Below are 16,609 nucleotides of genomic sequence, written 5' to 3'. Positions count from 1 at the left end.
AAAAAAAAAATGTTAAAACGGCTGTTTTCAACTCGCCGTCGTAGAGTAAATGTGACCAAGGTATTAATCTGGTTTGCTCAGCTAACGTTGTAAAAATCAGTTGTGAAATTGTAACAGAATATTTGCAATTGAATCGCAAATATTTTCTTGCAACACCCACTAAGAAATATATATATGAAACATTATTCCGACAACGGCAAAAGGATATAAAATACATATCAATTTGTTGTGTACAAAAAACGCTCCTTTTTTAAGGCATAGAAATGGGACGTTTAACGCACAGTCACTAATACGCGCCGCTGTCTTCGCATCGTGCAGGCAGTCTACGTGTATAGTGGCGGGCTGCTACATTGCGGTGCAGGGTGTTCAACTTACATATCGTGAGCGCACTCAGCTACGTGTTTTCACTTCTTCTCCTTTCTCTAATTTTCTTGTAATTTTTCCTCGCATTACTTGTTTTCATAAATTTCCCTCTCACTTTCCTTGTTTTCTCACTCCCTTCAGTTTTGTAACTCTTCTTGATCACTTGCATTCATTGGCACACCCCCCGGTCAAAAATGGTACGGTTCTATCCAACATACACTCAAGTCGTCGCTGTACGAATAGTGACATTCTTCACGCGCTGCGTTGCCTAGCTATGCGTGTTTACTGTGTACACACAATGCCATCGGCTGAACCGGCCGCCAAACTATAGTGACCAAATTGCAAAAGCTTTTGCAAATGTGAAAAGTGACAGAGGTTTTTTTTATCCAATCAAAATCATTCTTAGGTATTCGCAATCTACAGCATTTTCTGCAAAATGTCTTTTTTTGATAGGGTCTATTGTGACGTATATATTTTTTTACAACAATGTGAAGTCGCACCAAACGTTTCGTTTCCCGCACTTGCCCATTGGCTCATGTACAAATGGATTTTCAAAATCATCAAGAAAGGTTCCAAAAACCTCAAAAGTGACAGAACTTAATTTGACTAAAATTGACTGAAAATCATATCATGTTCAAGGTGAGAATCTGCTCTATTCTATTCTGGTTTGATAGATCACCTTGTTGACGCGTTTGGGAGATATCTTAGTAAATCCCTCAAAAACTGCGTATTTTCTATTATTCTCCATAGGGAAATAATTTAACACGCTACGCACTGCAAAAAAGGAGCGCAAACAAATTGATATGGAAGTCATAAACATCTCAGATTAATGAACGAATGATCAGGACATGTTTCAAAATTGTTTTGAGATGCTAAAGAGTTAAAATAATACCTTTCGATATGAACTCTCAAAGAAAGATAAATGAAGCACTATTCCGAGAACGGCAAATAGGAAACAAAATAAAAGAGAATTCACGATTTTAATCACGAACATCTCAGATTAATGAACGAATGACCAGGATATGTTTCAAAATTGCTTTGAGATGCTAAGGAGTTAACATATATTTTATATACTTTTTGTTATGAACTCTCTAAGAAATATAAAAGAAACATTCCGACAACGGCAAAAGGAAATGAAATAGAAGTCACAAACATCTCAGATTTAATTAACGAATGATCAGGACATGTTTCAAAATTGTTTTGAGATGCTAAGGAGTTAAGATACTTGATTTACCTTTTGTTACTCTCTATAGAAATAGAAAACATTATTCTGACAACGGCGAAAAGGATATGAAAAGAGAAGTCACCGTGATGTTCCCCCTCCTTTTGTGTTTAAATATCACGCAATGAGCTAATAATGCCAGAGCACAATTATAAACAAATCCTGTTGGTGTTACCATGATATGACCTGGAAATTTTGCTCTTCGAAATTTCAGAGCATCTATGTCATCCGCGGGTAGGATTACTTCTCCCTTACTGCATAGCATACTTGTCTTCTACTCTGTTTTTAATGCTGCTGAATCTTTTTTCTATCAAATCTGATTATACCAAAGTAGGCATTTGTTATTTTTTTTATAACGCAATTTAACATCCACGCTTCGAGCGGGAAGAAAAATTATTTAAAATTTGCGCGCTCTGCAAGACTGCAAGTGTTATACACTTCGCGTGCAATCATCGCCCCCCCCCCCCCAAATAAATCCCGGCTACGATAGTACTACACCATCAAATGGATCTTGAAAACTTGACAGAAACAGGGGCCGCGGATGCAGCTTCCGCCAATAAGGGGGGGGGGGGGTATTTTCATCCATTTCCCTGAACTGCTGAACTGCAGGTAAAAGCTGATTTTTTTGTGGTTCCTTTGAACAGTTCAAGATGTAGCCGTGATATACTTTAATTGCTTTATTCTTACATGTTACAAGTTCATGGTTGATACTATGCCGCCATGTCGAACGTCTGCTTCAAAATTATTAACTTATGCAAATTTCAAAATTCCTTTGCCCGAAAGCCTGGGGTCCTTTGCCCCATCTTCCCCTAACCTTACCTTTTTTGTGTGTAAGAATAAAGCTTAGTAACTGTCAGAGAGCTCAAAGAAATTAACTAACAAATTATATCACACAAATAAGAGTGAGCTAAAATATTGGGGGAAATAACATGTCGTTTGCCCTGGAAATTAAGCATTGTAATGAGCAATGTTTGTGCCGAAGATAATTGTGTATCACGGTTTGTATCTCAGCAAAAAAAAAAATATAGCGCAAAGCGTTAGCTGAAGTTATATATACTGGTCTGCTTACAGTGTGACTCATGAAGATGACATAGTTCAGCTCGAGCTGAAAATGATAGATCTGATCTGATACATTGAAATCTTTTCCAATAAGTTATACGAGCGCAAAGCGGGAGCTGATTTTTTTTTCATCCTGATCTGGGAACAAATTAAAGGACTATCTTTATGCATCTCGCTATTTAATTGTGTCATTCTCTTGTGGTTTCTCAAGTCGTATTACTTTCTGTGTATTTATTATCTTTTTATGTGTGTCTCCCATTGGCGGCGGAAGCCAAAAATTTTAGGAGGGGACAACCAAAAAAATTTTGAGAAGCAAAAAAAAAAAAGGTTCCCAAAAATTTTAGGGGGGACGTACGAAAATAAATTGACAAGCAAAAAAAAAAAAAAAAAAAAAAAAGTCATCAACAACAAATTTAGGGGGGGACCGTCCCCCCTCCTCAAATTTAGGGGGGGACACGTCCCCCCCCGCTTCCGCCGCCTATGGTGTCTCCCCCTCGCTTTGCCAATCTCTCTTACAACATCACATAACATCACAACACAGAGGTACAACACCCGCGTATTATCTTGTATCCACTAGCACTGGCGGATCCCGGGGATCCCCCCACTTTCGAGAAGCACAATTAAAATTTGTAATGTAAAAATGCCGTGAAAACAAAAATGCCTCTTTTTTTTATTTATTTCTGCTTCAGCTTGTCAAAATTTTTCTTAGACGAAATGTCATAATTTTGGGTTGAAAACCTTTTTTATCATGTTATTTTTATTTATTTTTGCTCTTGGACAAAATGTCTTTTAGGTTGAAAACAAACTACACGCATTTAAAGAAAGTGAAACACGATAAGACAAATGAGAATTCTTAAAAAGTGACACTAGTTAAAACGAGTATATTAATGAATCATGGGGAAAACAACTGAACTCCAAATCAGAACGGATCGAGCATTCTCATGATGGCACGAGACGACGAGTGTTCTGGCATCTCCGAGGTCTGGTCAAACCAAGTCACCTCCTCCGAGACTTCTTCAGTTTGTTGACTTGTCAACTAGCGCACCGTTAATCAACCCAAATCGACACCCTTGGATTTCCTGGATTTCGATCTCCAAGAGGGTGGTAAATTTCAAAATATTTACACGAGGTTTTAGTAAAACATCGGCGCGCCGATTCATCTTATTATGACAATCTTCATGATTATTGCGCTATTATCGCGTTCGTTATCGCAATAATTATGCGACGTAAGTCTACGAGGTACTTTTTTTTTTTTTGTTTGATATCCTTCCGCGCTGGCAATAACGCGCGTGAACGTTAATGAAAAAATAAACGCAGTGCGGGCCGGTGCGGCGTTACGTGCGTTAAGGGTGTCAACTTTATTTTGGGCGCTACTGTACCATGAACACCTTGCTGTGATTGGCTGCTGTGCCCTGTTACCATGGTACCTGACATGATGGCAAAATCACAACTGTAAGTCCTATACAGTGCGTATCAAAAAAAACGGGACAGTTTTGAAGAGTCTAAAAAATTTGTTTCAAATCATTACGTCTATATTTTGATGTTAATAGATGCTCTAAGATCTTATCTTTGAAATGCCATTCAAAAAAAAAAATTTTGTTTATGCTTGAGCAAACACGGGACGTTTTTGTTCAAAATGAGGCTTGCGCCAAAATGGCAGAAATGGGAAATTTGATGAGTAGAGTTTGGCTACTCAGAAGACTTCCTCTTAATCTTTTCATTTTCTTTGCCATAGTTTTCGAATTATTCTGTCCAATTTCATTTACAAATTTATTTATTTTCCTGAATTATATGGTTTTTCATTTAAACTTCTTTTACCTTTTAATTTTCATTCATAAGTAAGAAAAGAAGAGAATTTTTGTCAACCCAAGTAAGAAGATTTGCATTATTAATTGGGAGATTTGTAATTATTCAAATCCTTTTATTATGTGAAAAAAATTATGTTATTTTTACCTTTAATAATTATTATGTGAAACAAATTATGTTATGGTACCTATAAAAGGCAGGAATCCTATTTTCAAGGGGATATTGAATCCTTCACCAAGTTTAATTATGTGCTTGACAGGACAAACAGGAAAGGATTCATGTCTTTCAAATGGCAATGGTGAATCGAGTCAATTTTGAAGGAGAAAGATATGGTAGATCAGGTAAATGTATCAAAAAGTTGTGAAGTGAGGAAGCAAAAATTTCCACTTTTTTATTAAAATATCAAATTTTGTGATTTTGACATGATATTAAAAAAATGATATCATATTTCACTTTCTATGTTTTCTGTTATTTTCCTTCCCACTTTTTTGTTTGGTCATGATTTTTTATTTGGGGCACCCCAAGCCCCCACCCCTCAGTATGCCACTGATCAAAGGCACCATAACCTTTGTAGCACACAATGAAAGGATTTGAAAAAAACGCTCGATCTCCCATACTTTGGTTTTTTAAAAAAAAGTTCTTGCCTAAAGAAGTAATATTCAAAGCTAAAAGAGAACATATTAAAAAAAGAACAACAACAGAACTATTCAAGCAAATGAGTAGATTTGGAAATGAATTTTGACCGCATAATTCGAAAATTATGGCAAAGATAATGAAAAGGTTAAGAGGAAGTCTGCTGATTAGCAAGAAGTCCGACCAGCATATTGATCATTTTATGCCATTTTGGCGCAAGCCTCCTTTTTTACCCCAGACAAAAACATTCCGTGTTCGCTCAAGCATGAACGAAACTAAATTATATTAATGGCATTTAAGGATAAGACCCCAGAGCACGTACTGACACCAAAATATAGAGATCATAATTTGAAACAAAGATTTTATAGACTTTTCAAATCTGTCCCGCTTTTTTTGATATGCACTGTATATGACACAAGCCTTAGCAAATATGAATGAAATGGAATAATTGGTACCTGATTTTCTCCAATTCCTCCATGTTCTTTCTTGAGATCAAGGCTGGTTGTAACCGTTACTGTGTGTTCCGGATGATCAAACACCTCATCTTTCTTCTTCTGAGTTGATGTTACCAGATCTGAGAGACAAGAAATGTGCAGTAAACGAATTAGACCAAATGGCATATGGACTAAATGGCTATTGGACCAACTGGTTCTTAGACTAAATGGTGAGTAGACGAATTGGAAATAAACTGTGTGGCCTTGAGAAGAAGTCTGTGGCCCGGGGGGGGGGTCATTTACATTGACGAGTGGATACCATGCGTGCCCCCAAAAACATGTAAAAAGGGATGTCTTTTCCAAGATAGGGCACTATTTCACTAGGGTCAAATTTGGGAGGGTAACAATAATAGAATGTTATATAAAGGATGTAGATTTTGCCCCAACAGTCAATGCTACGTGTTTAGAGTACGATTTGTGCGAGTTGGGGCCATCCTAAACCCAATGATGTAGGTAACGGCAAAACCGAAGTCCGTGACAAATAAATAACAATTAAAATATCGCTGTACTTGTTTAGGGGTTCAATTCAGGGAATAATTGCCAAGGGTATTGTTTTATTTCCAATACTTGTTAAGGGTAGGGTTTCACATGCCAATACTTGTCAAGGAGTGCATATTCAGAATATGAAAAATACTTGTTTAGGGCAATTTTCAGGACCCAATGGTCAAGCATGGTATCCACTTGTCACTGGAAGTGCCCCCCCCCCCCGGGTCTGTGGTGTACAATAGTTTGGCCTTTTGGTATACCGTCTGGTGGCTGCATGATCAAGAGATTTTAACATGTAGGGCGACAACTTACCAGGAAGTCTGATGTTCTTCAGTTCTTCTTCCAGAGCATCCCTCCTCTTCTGTCTTTCTTTCCTCCTATCTTCTTTTCTCTTCTCCTCTACTTCTTGCAGAGCAATCTTCTTTCGAGCTTTCTTTCTTCGCTGGAAGCCGGTCAGAAACTCACTATGAAAGGGGAATTCAAAAAATAATAAAGCATTTCTTAATATTTTTAGGCATTACAAACGTAGAAGAAAAAAACAGAACTTTTGAATATGATTAGTGATGATGTGAGCTTTTGAATTTCAGTTTTCCATTCAGATCACATTCAGCATTTTCTTTGTTACTTTTATTCTTGAACTTGAAAGATGACTCTTGAACTCAACATCTCTGAACTAGCCAGAGCCTGCATTGAATTGGAGAGTATAAATTATTTGCTTTATTGCGAGTTCACTCTGCAATTATTGCAATAAGAAATATAGTAACCCAGTGTTGGCAAATGATCATAATTTTTACCAGTATGATGCAGGGCCCTCTTGGACTTGGGCATGAACGCATCAGGTGACTTGACATGAATTTTGCCAGGACCACAACGCTGGTGAGCATCAGATTTTTTTTTGTTAAGACGTGTTTCGGCATGAGCGGGGACTCAAACCTCTCACGTTGAGATCTACGATCTTATCGACTGAGCTACGCTGCCTTGCCCTTGCGAAGCATCGGTTTCCCATGTCCACATCCATTCTATTCACACTGTGTGATGATCATGGATGGTTGTACAAAGACTGACCAGTGGTTCCATAAAAACCATGGTTTCGCCTCAATTACTTTCATATCACTCAAATGACTCAATCTCACATCAGCTGCACATCCACCCCCCCCCCCCTCAGTTTCAGCCTAATTTCAACTTTCACAGAGCTACCAAGTCTCACGCATTATGCATGAGACTCAAGCATTTTGGACTCTTGTTCGATCATCCCCTCAAATCTCTAACGCAACTATCACAGCCTATCCCCATATTATACATTCTGTGATCTCAGTCAGATTCACAGAAAAATCTCAATACTATGGCATAGCTTAGACAGCTGGCAGCCGTCTATTTCGAGGAGTTTTTTTAAACATTTTTAAAAGAATTTCTCCTCTGTATTTGGTGAGTGAAGAACAACAAAACAGAGACTGAAGCTTTTGGTATAGCACAGCTCAGCTGGTCTTTGAACTTGGCATCTCTGCTTTCAGTTCCACATTTTACTTCAGTTTCATGACAAAGTTTCGCTCAGACTCATTTTCAGGTCAAACATGTCAAACAAGTTTTTCAAAATTCAATGTTTGAACTTTATATTTTTTACCTTCTGCTTCCTTCATCAAAAACCAGCTGAAATTTAGTCTGCTTATTCTTTGGATTTCTCTGTCTGAACTTGTCACTTGGCATGATGATCGATGATCTGATGATGGACTAACTGCGTGGGGAAGACCTCAAAATCCCATTTCCAAACCTCATTACAGAGGGCAAGCAATACAGTAGTACCGTAAAGTACGTAAAATATGATCGATTTCCTATGCGAAATTTGCGTGCTTTATGATATGTCTGTTGTTTACAATACTACTGCGACAGATTCCACGCGCACGTGTAGCTAGCCAACCTATGACCTTTTGCCTCTCGACCTTTGACGGGACTTACGTTCGCTCGATTGAGTGAAGATAATCCCAGCAAACTTTTCAAGTTTTATCATTTTACTTCACCGTAGCATAGGTAAGTTGCTAAAGAACGACTTTAATGTGTGTGTGTTGGTATAATTTACGGTTTTCTTTTGAAATAATTTTAGTAAACTCTAGCTCTAACAATAAATGGTCGCCGGATGCGTCCCGTGTTATGGGGCAGGCAGACACAATTTGGAGCAAGCGGTATCGTAGAGCTATCAAGCCGGGCGCGGACGGGAGCGTGAGCCCCTAGATGTGGCCCTGCTGGGCCGGGCAGGGCCAATGCAGCTGCACTGCAGCGCAGGGGAGGGAATTTGGCCCTGGGTGTGGGTGTGAGAGCTAGGGAAGTCAGAGCCTAGAGGACTGGGTGTCATTTTTCAGTTATGTATTTCTTATGATTTTGTATAGGCTTAGTCAGTGCATGTCACAGTGTTTAAAAATACATAGGCCTAATTGCTCTGCTAAATTACAACTTCTGCCAATGGCTGCACAACACACTGGCACAACATTTTTTTTAACACAAAATCTAGGTATGTGACAAAAAAAATGAAAATCCTCAAATCTCAATGAATTTGGTATCATTTAAAAGCCCTTAAAAGACCTTTCAAATGATACCAAGAACTCAAAGTTTCATCAAGAAATTATAAAGTTATTCCAGTTTAAGTCGTGCATATTTATCCAAATTTTATTTGTGGTCATTGTCTTAATTTAAAGTCAATGGAGTGCATAACCGATTTTTGTGACCATTTTGAACCCAAGTCTTCAACGGGCTCTAACTTCTTTGTTCTTGAGCCCTTTGAAGTAATTTAGGTATCAATGGTAAGGTGAAAGAAAACTCAATTGATGTGTAATAATTTCACTTGGTAATTTTTCTTCTTAATATGTGTAAAATAATTTCTTTTAATTAATTCTAATTAATTATGCAAATTACGCAAAATCACAATTACTCGCCTCTTTTTTTGCCAAATGAAGGTGATTATGAGAGATAATTTATATATAATTTAGTTGGCATCAAAACAGCATCATGTAGATAATTTCCTAAATGAATTTGTTTAAAGTATTGTTTTTGTAATTTCTAATGTATTTCTTTGTTTTTCTGATATAAATTACAATTAGCTCTTTTTCAACTTTAGTATTGTGTACATGTATGTATGGGGTCTTTTTTTACAAATGAAAAATATCATTCCTTTTGTACATGTACTTTGTATGGTATAAAAATACAAGTGTGTTTTTCTGATGTATTTGATTGTTTCACCAATTCTTTATGTATTTTATTGTTTCAACAATTTGTTTATAGATGGATAATGTAGCTTTCATTTTGGAGACCGTGGGCATTCGATTACAATTTTTTTAGGAAGGATGAGCAGCAGAGTCTGAGGGTGTTAAGATGTAGCATTGCATGCAATTCAAGTATCAAGAAGGAAACATAAAAATTAAGCTTTAATATATGCATTTCTTAGATATGTATGATTACAACAAAGGCCCTGTTCGAGCACTCTTTTTTTTAATGAAAAATAAGTTCATATTCTAGCGTGAAATCACTGCACATAAATAAAGCTCTGAACAGCAACAAAAACAGGCATCAAAGCTCCAAACACTCAAAACAAGAGAACAAAAGTGACACAAAAACTTATACAAATCCCATCCCCATTTCAACTTATGAACACGACCCCCCCCCTGCACCCTTGAAAAAAAAAAAATAATTATAATAAAATAGAAAAAAATGAATAACATAGAAAAAAAATAGACAATAGAGCCATGTGGAAGTGAAATATTTCCTCTGAGTTTTCATGTATTTTCTTACAAGAGTGAAAAATTAAACAACATATTTTTTGCATTTTAATCATGGGCGGAAATTGGCCCCAAAGGTAGGGGGACGCTGGCATCGGCGGCAAAAGCCAACAATTTTAGGGGGGACCACCACCAAATTATTTTGATAATCAAAAAATACACCAAAGGTTATCAACCAAAAATTATAGGGGGGACGCAGAAAACTAAATTTGACAAACAAAAAAAAAGGTTATCAAAAAAAAAGATTGGGGTGGGGGGATCATCCCCCACCTCAAATTAAGGGCGGGGGGGTACACTTCCCCCAGCTTTCGCTGGCAACTGTGACAAGTTAAAAAAAAAGGTTTATCCCCAAACTGTAGTAAGGTCATTTTAACCCCAAAAAGTTTGACCAAAAAAGAAAGAAAAAAAAATGTATTATTGTTACATGTCCCCCTATTATTTTGGGTAGGGGGACATGTCCCCCTGGGATTTCCACCCACGATTTTAATTTTAGAAAAGTCAACATTGATATTCCACTGACTGTCAAAAGCGATGCTCCGTATTCGCACATACCTACAAAATCATGAAAATAGGTAGACAGGAATAACCGTCGTTTCTGGGGATTTATAAAAACAATTTCTGACATTTTACCATAATCCCCATTCACTGACGGTAGAGTGTTCGTGTGAGCTCACGCTCGCATGTGTTATCACGTCCTCCCTTTTGTCAATTGACTGTCGACACTTTGATGTACTTTTACACATCGAATTTACACTCTAAGGATTTATAAACTACAAACTTTGAATATTTGATATTCAATGATTAAAATACTTTCAACGATATTGATGAAAAGGTATGAAAATTGTACTTTACCGATGTTTAATTGTCTTGGACACCGGAAAAACGATAAAAATGGCAGCCAAAATATGAAATATTTACAAACGAACGGAGAGGGCGTCAACAATTTATGAATGTGATATTGATATTGCTTTCTATATTAATTATTATGCGATCTGCCCTGGGCACATGCGAGCTAAACAGCTACGATCACAGGTAGCAGACGACATTCAATATATTGAGACATTAAAAAGTTAATAACGATAATGATGTCATTCAAGATGGCAACTTGCAAGAAAAACCGTCAGCTCAGGTGAAACTGTCGACTTAGATGAAAGATTTTTTCGATCATCCAGAGGATTTTTATCAATAACTCTGGTCCAAGGTACGCAATTACTTACATTTCCCTGATAATGGAAACCATGAAACTGTAAATTTCGCTTAAAAACAGTTTTAAACCGCGACCTATAAAACGTTCACTTATACGTTGGCTGTACGTACGGGCCTCCAAGCTCTTCAGTCTATGTATTGGTGAGTGGAGCCAACATAGTTCAGCGGAACAACCAAAATACAGAGACTGAAGCTTTTGGTCTAGAAAATAGGGACCTGTTCTAACTAAACTTAAATTAAGACTTTTATTCCAAACCCAAGAACAATGACAAAAATGTGGCAAAACTTAAAATTTTGGTGCATTGTATACCTTGGATACCAAAGTTTATAAAATTGTGAATAGTTTTGAGTGCAATGACAATGAATTTCCTTTAATTTATTTTGGGACAAGGGCAAATAGCATGTTATTGTTGTTTGTCACATGCTCTAAAAGTAATTCGAACGAACATTTTTTGTTCTTTCTCTTTTTCAGGATCCCAAGATTCAAGCTTCCTATGTTGATTTGATGTCTCCTAGATCAATATGGCTACAAGGTATAATATTTAAAGGAGAAGATCACCCCAATGTCAATTTTTTTTTGATAATTACATACATGTAATAATAGAGTAAAATATTGGGGAAGGTTGATGAAAATCATTTTTGGGAAAAAGAAAGTTATGAATGTTTATACTACTGTATTTATTTTGTGATGTCACAGACAAGCATCTGCTCTATATGTTATGTGATGTTAATCTAAATTCCCCAAAATGTAATTTTGTAAAAAAAAAGTATGAATGATTTTCTTTGTGGGGGTGAATATACATTATCATCAGGAACATCATTTCATGCCCCCTCGTATCAGAAAAAATATTTTTATTCTTCATTTTCCATTGAAAAATAGAATGTCTGAAATGTACAATGTTATATGTGTGGAGCTGCTCGCATATGATACCACAAATCAGAAATAAATATTTCATAACTCTCTTATTCGTTAAAAGTTTTCCTCAAACCTTCAACAATAATTTTCTCTAATTTTTTCTGCTGTTATTAAAACCAACCTGTAGTCAGGGTGAATTTTTCCTTCATGGTTTTCATTTCATCTCACTTATTTGACCGTTTAAAATCAACATATTACATGATCATCATAAAAAAATCATCCGAGTCATCCATTAACAAACAAAATGACTACCGGGTATTTAAAAATGGCCAGGACCCAAAAGAAGCAAAACTGCTTTTAAACTGTCAGTATCTATTTTGTCAGTATCAATGTATGAATTCCCTGCAGGTAATGTGAATGCAGAAATTGGGCATTGAATATATGAAAATAGTTTCAAATTGTACATATATTTGTTATTGATTTTTTGGTTCGAGTGGCCTCTTTGATTTTTTTTTAATCTTTCAAAAGTCTGAAATGACATGACATGCATTATTTCTATTATCAATACTCGGCATCCATTCATTTTCTAAAATGCTTTTCAGTTTTCGTCTCCTTTTTTATGAGGGAGAAATGGGGTGGAAGGGTTGCATTTTGAATTGAATAACAATTTACTAGATGTCTGATTATCATTTTTTAAAATTTTTTGTGTATACATGTAGGCTTGACAGGCTGTTCCTACTGCTAGATACAGGGTCAACACCAGTCACTAGGAGGGCCGCTGCACAACAGCTGGGAGAAGTTCAGAAGCTGCATCCTCATGATCTTCATATCCTACTCTCTAAGGTATGTTAAAGGTCAAGTCCATCCCACAAAAATGTTGATTTGAATCAATAGAGAAAAATTGAAGTAGCAAAATGCTGTAATTTCATCAAAATGGGATGTAAAATAAGAAAGTTATGACATTTTAAAATTTTGCATATTTTTCACAAAACAGTGATATGCACAACTTGAATGGGATAGTAGATGATGTCCCTCACTCACTATTTCTTTTGTTTTTTATTGTTTGAATTATACAATATTTCAGTTTTATAACTTTGACAAGGACCAACTTGACTGAACCATATAGTATTAAACAATACTTCTTCCACATATTCAGGGAGGAATTAATCGTTATTCACTTGACAATAAGGAGAAAAATATATTCCCTATTTTATATCATAAAATACAAAATAAATAGTGAGTAGATGACATCATCAGTCTCCTCATTTGCATACCAACCAAGATGTGCATATAACTGTTTTGTGAAATTAAGCAAAAATTTAGAATGTCGTAACTTACTTATTTTACATCCAATTTTGATGAAATTTTCAGTGTTATGCTCTTTGGATTTTTCTCTTTTTATTCAAATCAACTTTTCGTTGGGGTGGACTTGTCGTTTAAATACGTGCAACTTGATGCAGTCTGTTCAACTTGGCCTCGCATTCTTGAATCAAGAATGTGAAGCCAAGTTGAATAGACTGCTTCAAGTTACACTCGTGTAGTATTCAGAATAATCACACTAGGAGCATTGAATATTTGTTTATTTACTGGTGATATCATAAACCAACAGTCCTTAAATAGACTTACATAGATAATTTTTCCCCCTTTGTTATAGAATGGAATGTAAGGCAACAATTCAAATTTGAGTACGAGGTCATTAAACATGTTGTACTTGTTTTGGTTACCTAACTAGTGTTCTATTCAACAGGTGAAAAATTAATCTAATGTGTTGTCATATAAAATCACCTCAGTTAACAAAGGTTACAGAGCTTAAACAAAAGCTTTGAACATTAAATAGAAAGACTAATTGCCTTCATTAAGTGACAAAATACCTCATCTCTTTAAGTATTTGAATATTAAGTCAAGTCCTGTAGCAATCATTTCTTGACGTGTGTAAGGACATATAAATGCTTCAAGCCTTTTTCAAGGAATAAATCAAGTTCAATTGTTACTTACAAATTATCATCTCAGTTTCTAAATATTATCAAAGCTTTCCTTAAATACATGGTAAAAAAACCCCTTCAACTTACAGTCTGGACCTTGAACTCAAACCAGTGTACTAACTACAGCTGGCTTACATGTTACTCCACATAATGAAGGCGAGGCACCAAAGTGCTGGCCTTACTAGCCAATGAGCTATTACAAGATACTACTGCACCCTATGCTTGCTTTTTTTTTCTGTCTGATGAAAATTTGCTTGCATTGCCCTAAATGCAGTGCACACACAAACACAATAGCTATCAAACACAGTGAGGAGTTGCCTGCTCTAGCAGTTAGGTTTGGTCTATTCATAAACAAATTAGGTAAAGAGTGAATTAGAATTACCCAACCATGTAGTAAAGGGGAGTTAAATTTAAAATAAACTTCTGACACAAATACATGTACATGTTAAGTGCAAAATATAGGGAATATATGATATGAGGAAGGAACAAGTAGTGACAGTAGTGTGATTCTCTGTGTGTAAAATTCCAGAATGATGTTGGAATCAGCAACTTTCCTGAAGTCTAAATCAGTTTTTGCTCATCATATTTGAAACTGCAAGTACCATCTTTCAATATTTCAAAAACAACTAAAAGATGGTATGAACAATATATGACCATAAAAAGTATGAAATAAAGAGCATCGTATAATAAGGATTTGCATTGCTGAGTCATATTGTCCATAATGATAGGTCACTTTTAACACACAAAATCAGAGTAAAGATCACCTATTCTTGTGCAATATTTTTATATCATTACAGTTTTTATTTGTCAAAAAAAAGTACAATACATGTGTTGCATCTTTAATCCAACATTGATAAACTGTGTCTTACATAAAAATATATTGTAGATAAATTACTTACCGATAATGGAGCGATATTCATTCTAGATTGAAGCAATATGAAGTTAATGAAATATTGCTTCAAACTACATGCTACTCCAAATGATCTGAATCGCATTTTTGGTTACCTATCACCTTATTCATAGTTTTTCTTGTTTCATTATAACCATATCGACAGGTTCATATATATTTGAAGAGTGGATCTTGGGAGACGAGGATTGCTGCTGGGCAAGCCGTGGAAGCCATCGCGAAGAATGTACCACAAACTTGTCATCCAGTTGATCCTATGAAACCAGGTACATGTAGCTCCTTAATGATCTGCTATCACAAATAGTTAACACAGTGCCACCCCACCCCTCCCCCATATATGCTCTTCTAAGAATTGAATATAATTTTCAGCTTTCATCATAATTTATTGAGAAAAAATCATCTCTATACATCTCTATTTCTTAAACTTACACAAATATGGTTATTGGATCAATGTAATTTCTGGTAATATGTCTTTTATTCAATCGTTTTGTTGAAACCAGGGTGAGATATTTTTCAATGTTTTTTTTCATCTGCAATAGCAGTGCGCATTTTCACTTACATGCAGCTTGAGCGCCGCGATGAGTCGCCACGCATTTTATAATGAAATATATTTTTTTATTCACAGAATACATTTTTTCATTCCCAGAGTTTGCGAGGTATGCTTAGCCTATGTTTCTTTTCCAACCTCAGAACCAGGCGTAGACGGTCCACCCAGTATCAGTATTCCTTCAGTGCAGTCACAGCGTGATGCCACTCGTCTAGAGTTCTCAAAGTTTGATGTTGCTCGAGTCTTGGACCAGGGCGCTTCCCTCCTTGGATCGGCAGGATCAGAGTACGAGCTTGAAGTAGATGTTGGTAGGTATCTGATCACTTCCACAACTCCTGCAGATTTCATGATGTTTGCTCCGATGACATTTACCCCTTTGCAAAATGTGTTTGCTTAACAAGAGGATTAGCTGTGATTGCTTGACTCTGGGCAACGGTTAGGTTTCAAATTTTACTTTTGTGACCCGTGCCCCATGCATCACCATTTTTTACCGGCTTCTTCCTTTCTTTCGTCAAAAAAAGTTATTTGTATTCAAATGTATTTTTATACGTTATACACATTGTACGATGTGTCTGTCTTGTTTTATGCCTAGTGTTTTTTTATTTTCTTTTGTGTTCTCATCATTGCAGGTGGTGACCCTAAGGAAAGGCTGGCCAAACAGAAGAGGCTACTCCAGAAGAAGCTTGGTCTAGATGTTGGTCTTATCGGCGTGGAAACGGATGACCTCTTCAATGATGATGACCTGAGTACATTTCCTCAGACTCCAACAACCTCCAACCTCTTGAAACCACCAGTGAGTTTTAAAATGCTTTTTGTCCTTATCTGTCAGTGAAAATGTGTTTAATTATATGTTTTATTTTACACTGGCCTCTCTAAATATTTTCCTTTCTTTTAATTACGAAAATATTTGACAGCATAATGATTGGATATCTTTATGTATACTATCCCGTTTTGACCATACATATATTTGATTGAGTGAACACTAAACCTCTGAAATGTCTATAGAACTATTTTCTAATTAAAATCCAAATTTTACTAATATGCAGTAAGTTATTAAATGCAAAGTAGGATAATGATAGTAACAATTAAAGGGGAATCCAGCCTTAGCCATAAAATGTTGTGCTTGGAAGGAGAAAATTAAATTAAACATAATGGTGAAAGTTTGAAAGAAATCGGACCAGCAACAAGAAAGTTATAGACGCTTTAAAATTGAGATTACTAATACTATGTAGATTTCAAATTGGCAACTGAGTAAGTAAATTATGACAAGGGACAAGGACAACC

At 36.1% G+C, this 16,609-nt stretch overlaps 2 protein-coding genes across 2 annotated transcripts in view; one reads left to right on the top strand and one right to left on the bottom strand.

The window, feature by feature from the left end:
* Window positions 1–7,861, bottom strand: part of LOC121422632 (nucleolar protein 12-like) — a gene marked incomplete at its 3' end in the record, with an annotated part of 30,233 nt that extends 22,372 nt beyond the window's left edge. Inside the window, exons 1-3 of the mRNA XM_041617794.1 lie at window positions 7,685–7,861; window positions 6,376–6,527; window positions 5,539–5,657 (exon numbers count right to left, since the gene is read on the bottom strand). Coding sequence (XP_041473728.1) covers window positions 5,539–5,657; window positions 6,376–6,527; window positions 7,685–7,767 — 354 coding nt within the window. The remainder of the gene's footprint in view (window positions 1–5,538; window positions 5,658–6,375; window positions 6,528–7,684) is intronic.
* A 145-nt stretch (window positions 7,862–8,006) lies between these two features.
* The window catches only part of LOC121422229 (TATA-binding protein-associated factor 172-like), an 80,689-nt gene continuing 72,086 nt past the window's right edge, over window positions 8,007–16,609 (top strand). Inside the window, exons 1-6 of the mRNA XM_041617138.1 lie at window positions 8,007–8,088; window positions 11,506–11,566; window positions 12,609–12,732; window positions 14,927–15,044; window positions 15,469–15,633; window positions 15,955–16,118. Coding sequence (XP_041473072.1) covers window positions 11,556–11,566; window positions 12,609–12,732; window positions 14,927–15,044; window positions 15,469–15,633; window positions 15,955–16,118 — 582 coding nt within the window. The 5' untranslated portion in view covers window positions 8,007–8,088; window positions 11,506–11,555. The remainder of the gene's footprint in view (window positions 8,089–11,505; window positions 11,567–12,608; window positions 12,733–14,926; window positions 15,045–15,468; window positions 15,634–15,954; window positions 16,119–16,609) is intronic.

Source organism: Lytechinus variegatus, chromosome 10 (assembly GCF_018143015.1).
Source record: "Lytechinus variegatus isolate NC3 chromosome 10, Lvar_3.0, whole genome shotgun sequence".
NCBI classification, from domain to species: Eukaryota; Metazoa; Echinodermata; class Echinoidea; order Temnopleuroida; family Toxopneustidae; genus Lytechinus; species Lytechinus variegatus.
Note: the sequence above shows the minus strand (reverse complement) of the source record. Positions and strands in the feature narration are given on the sequence as shown.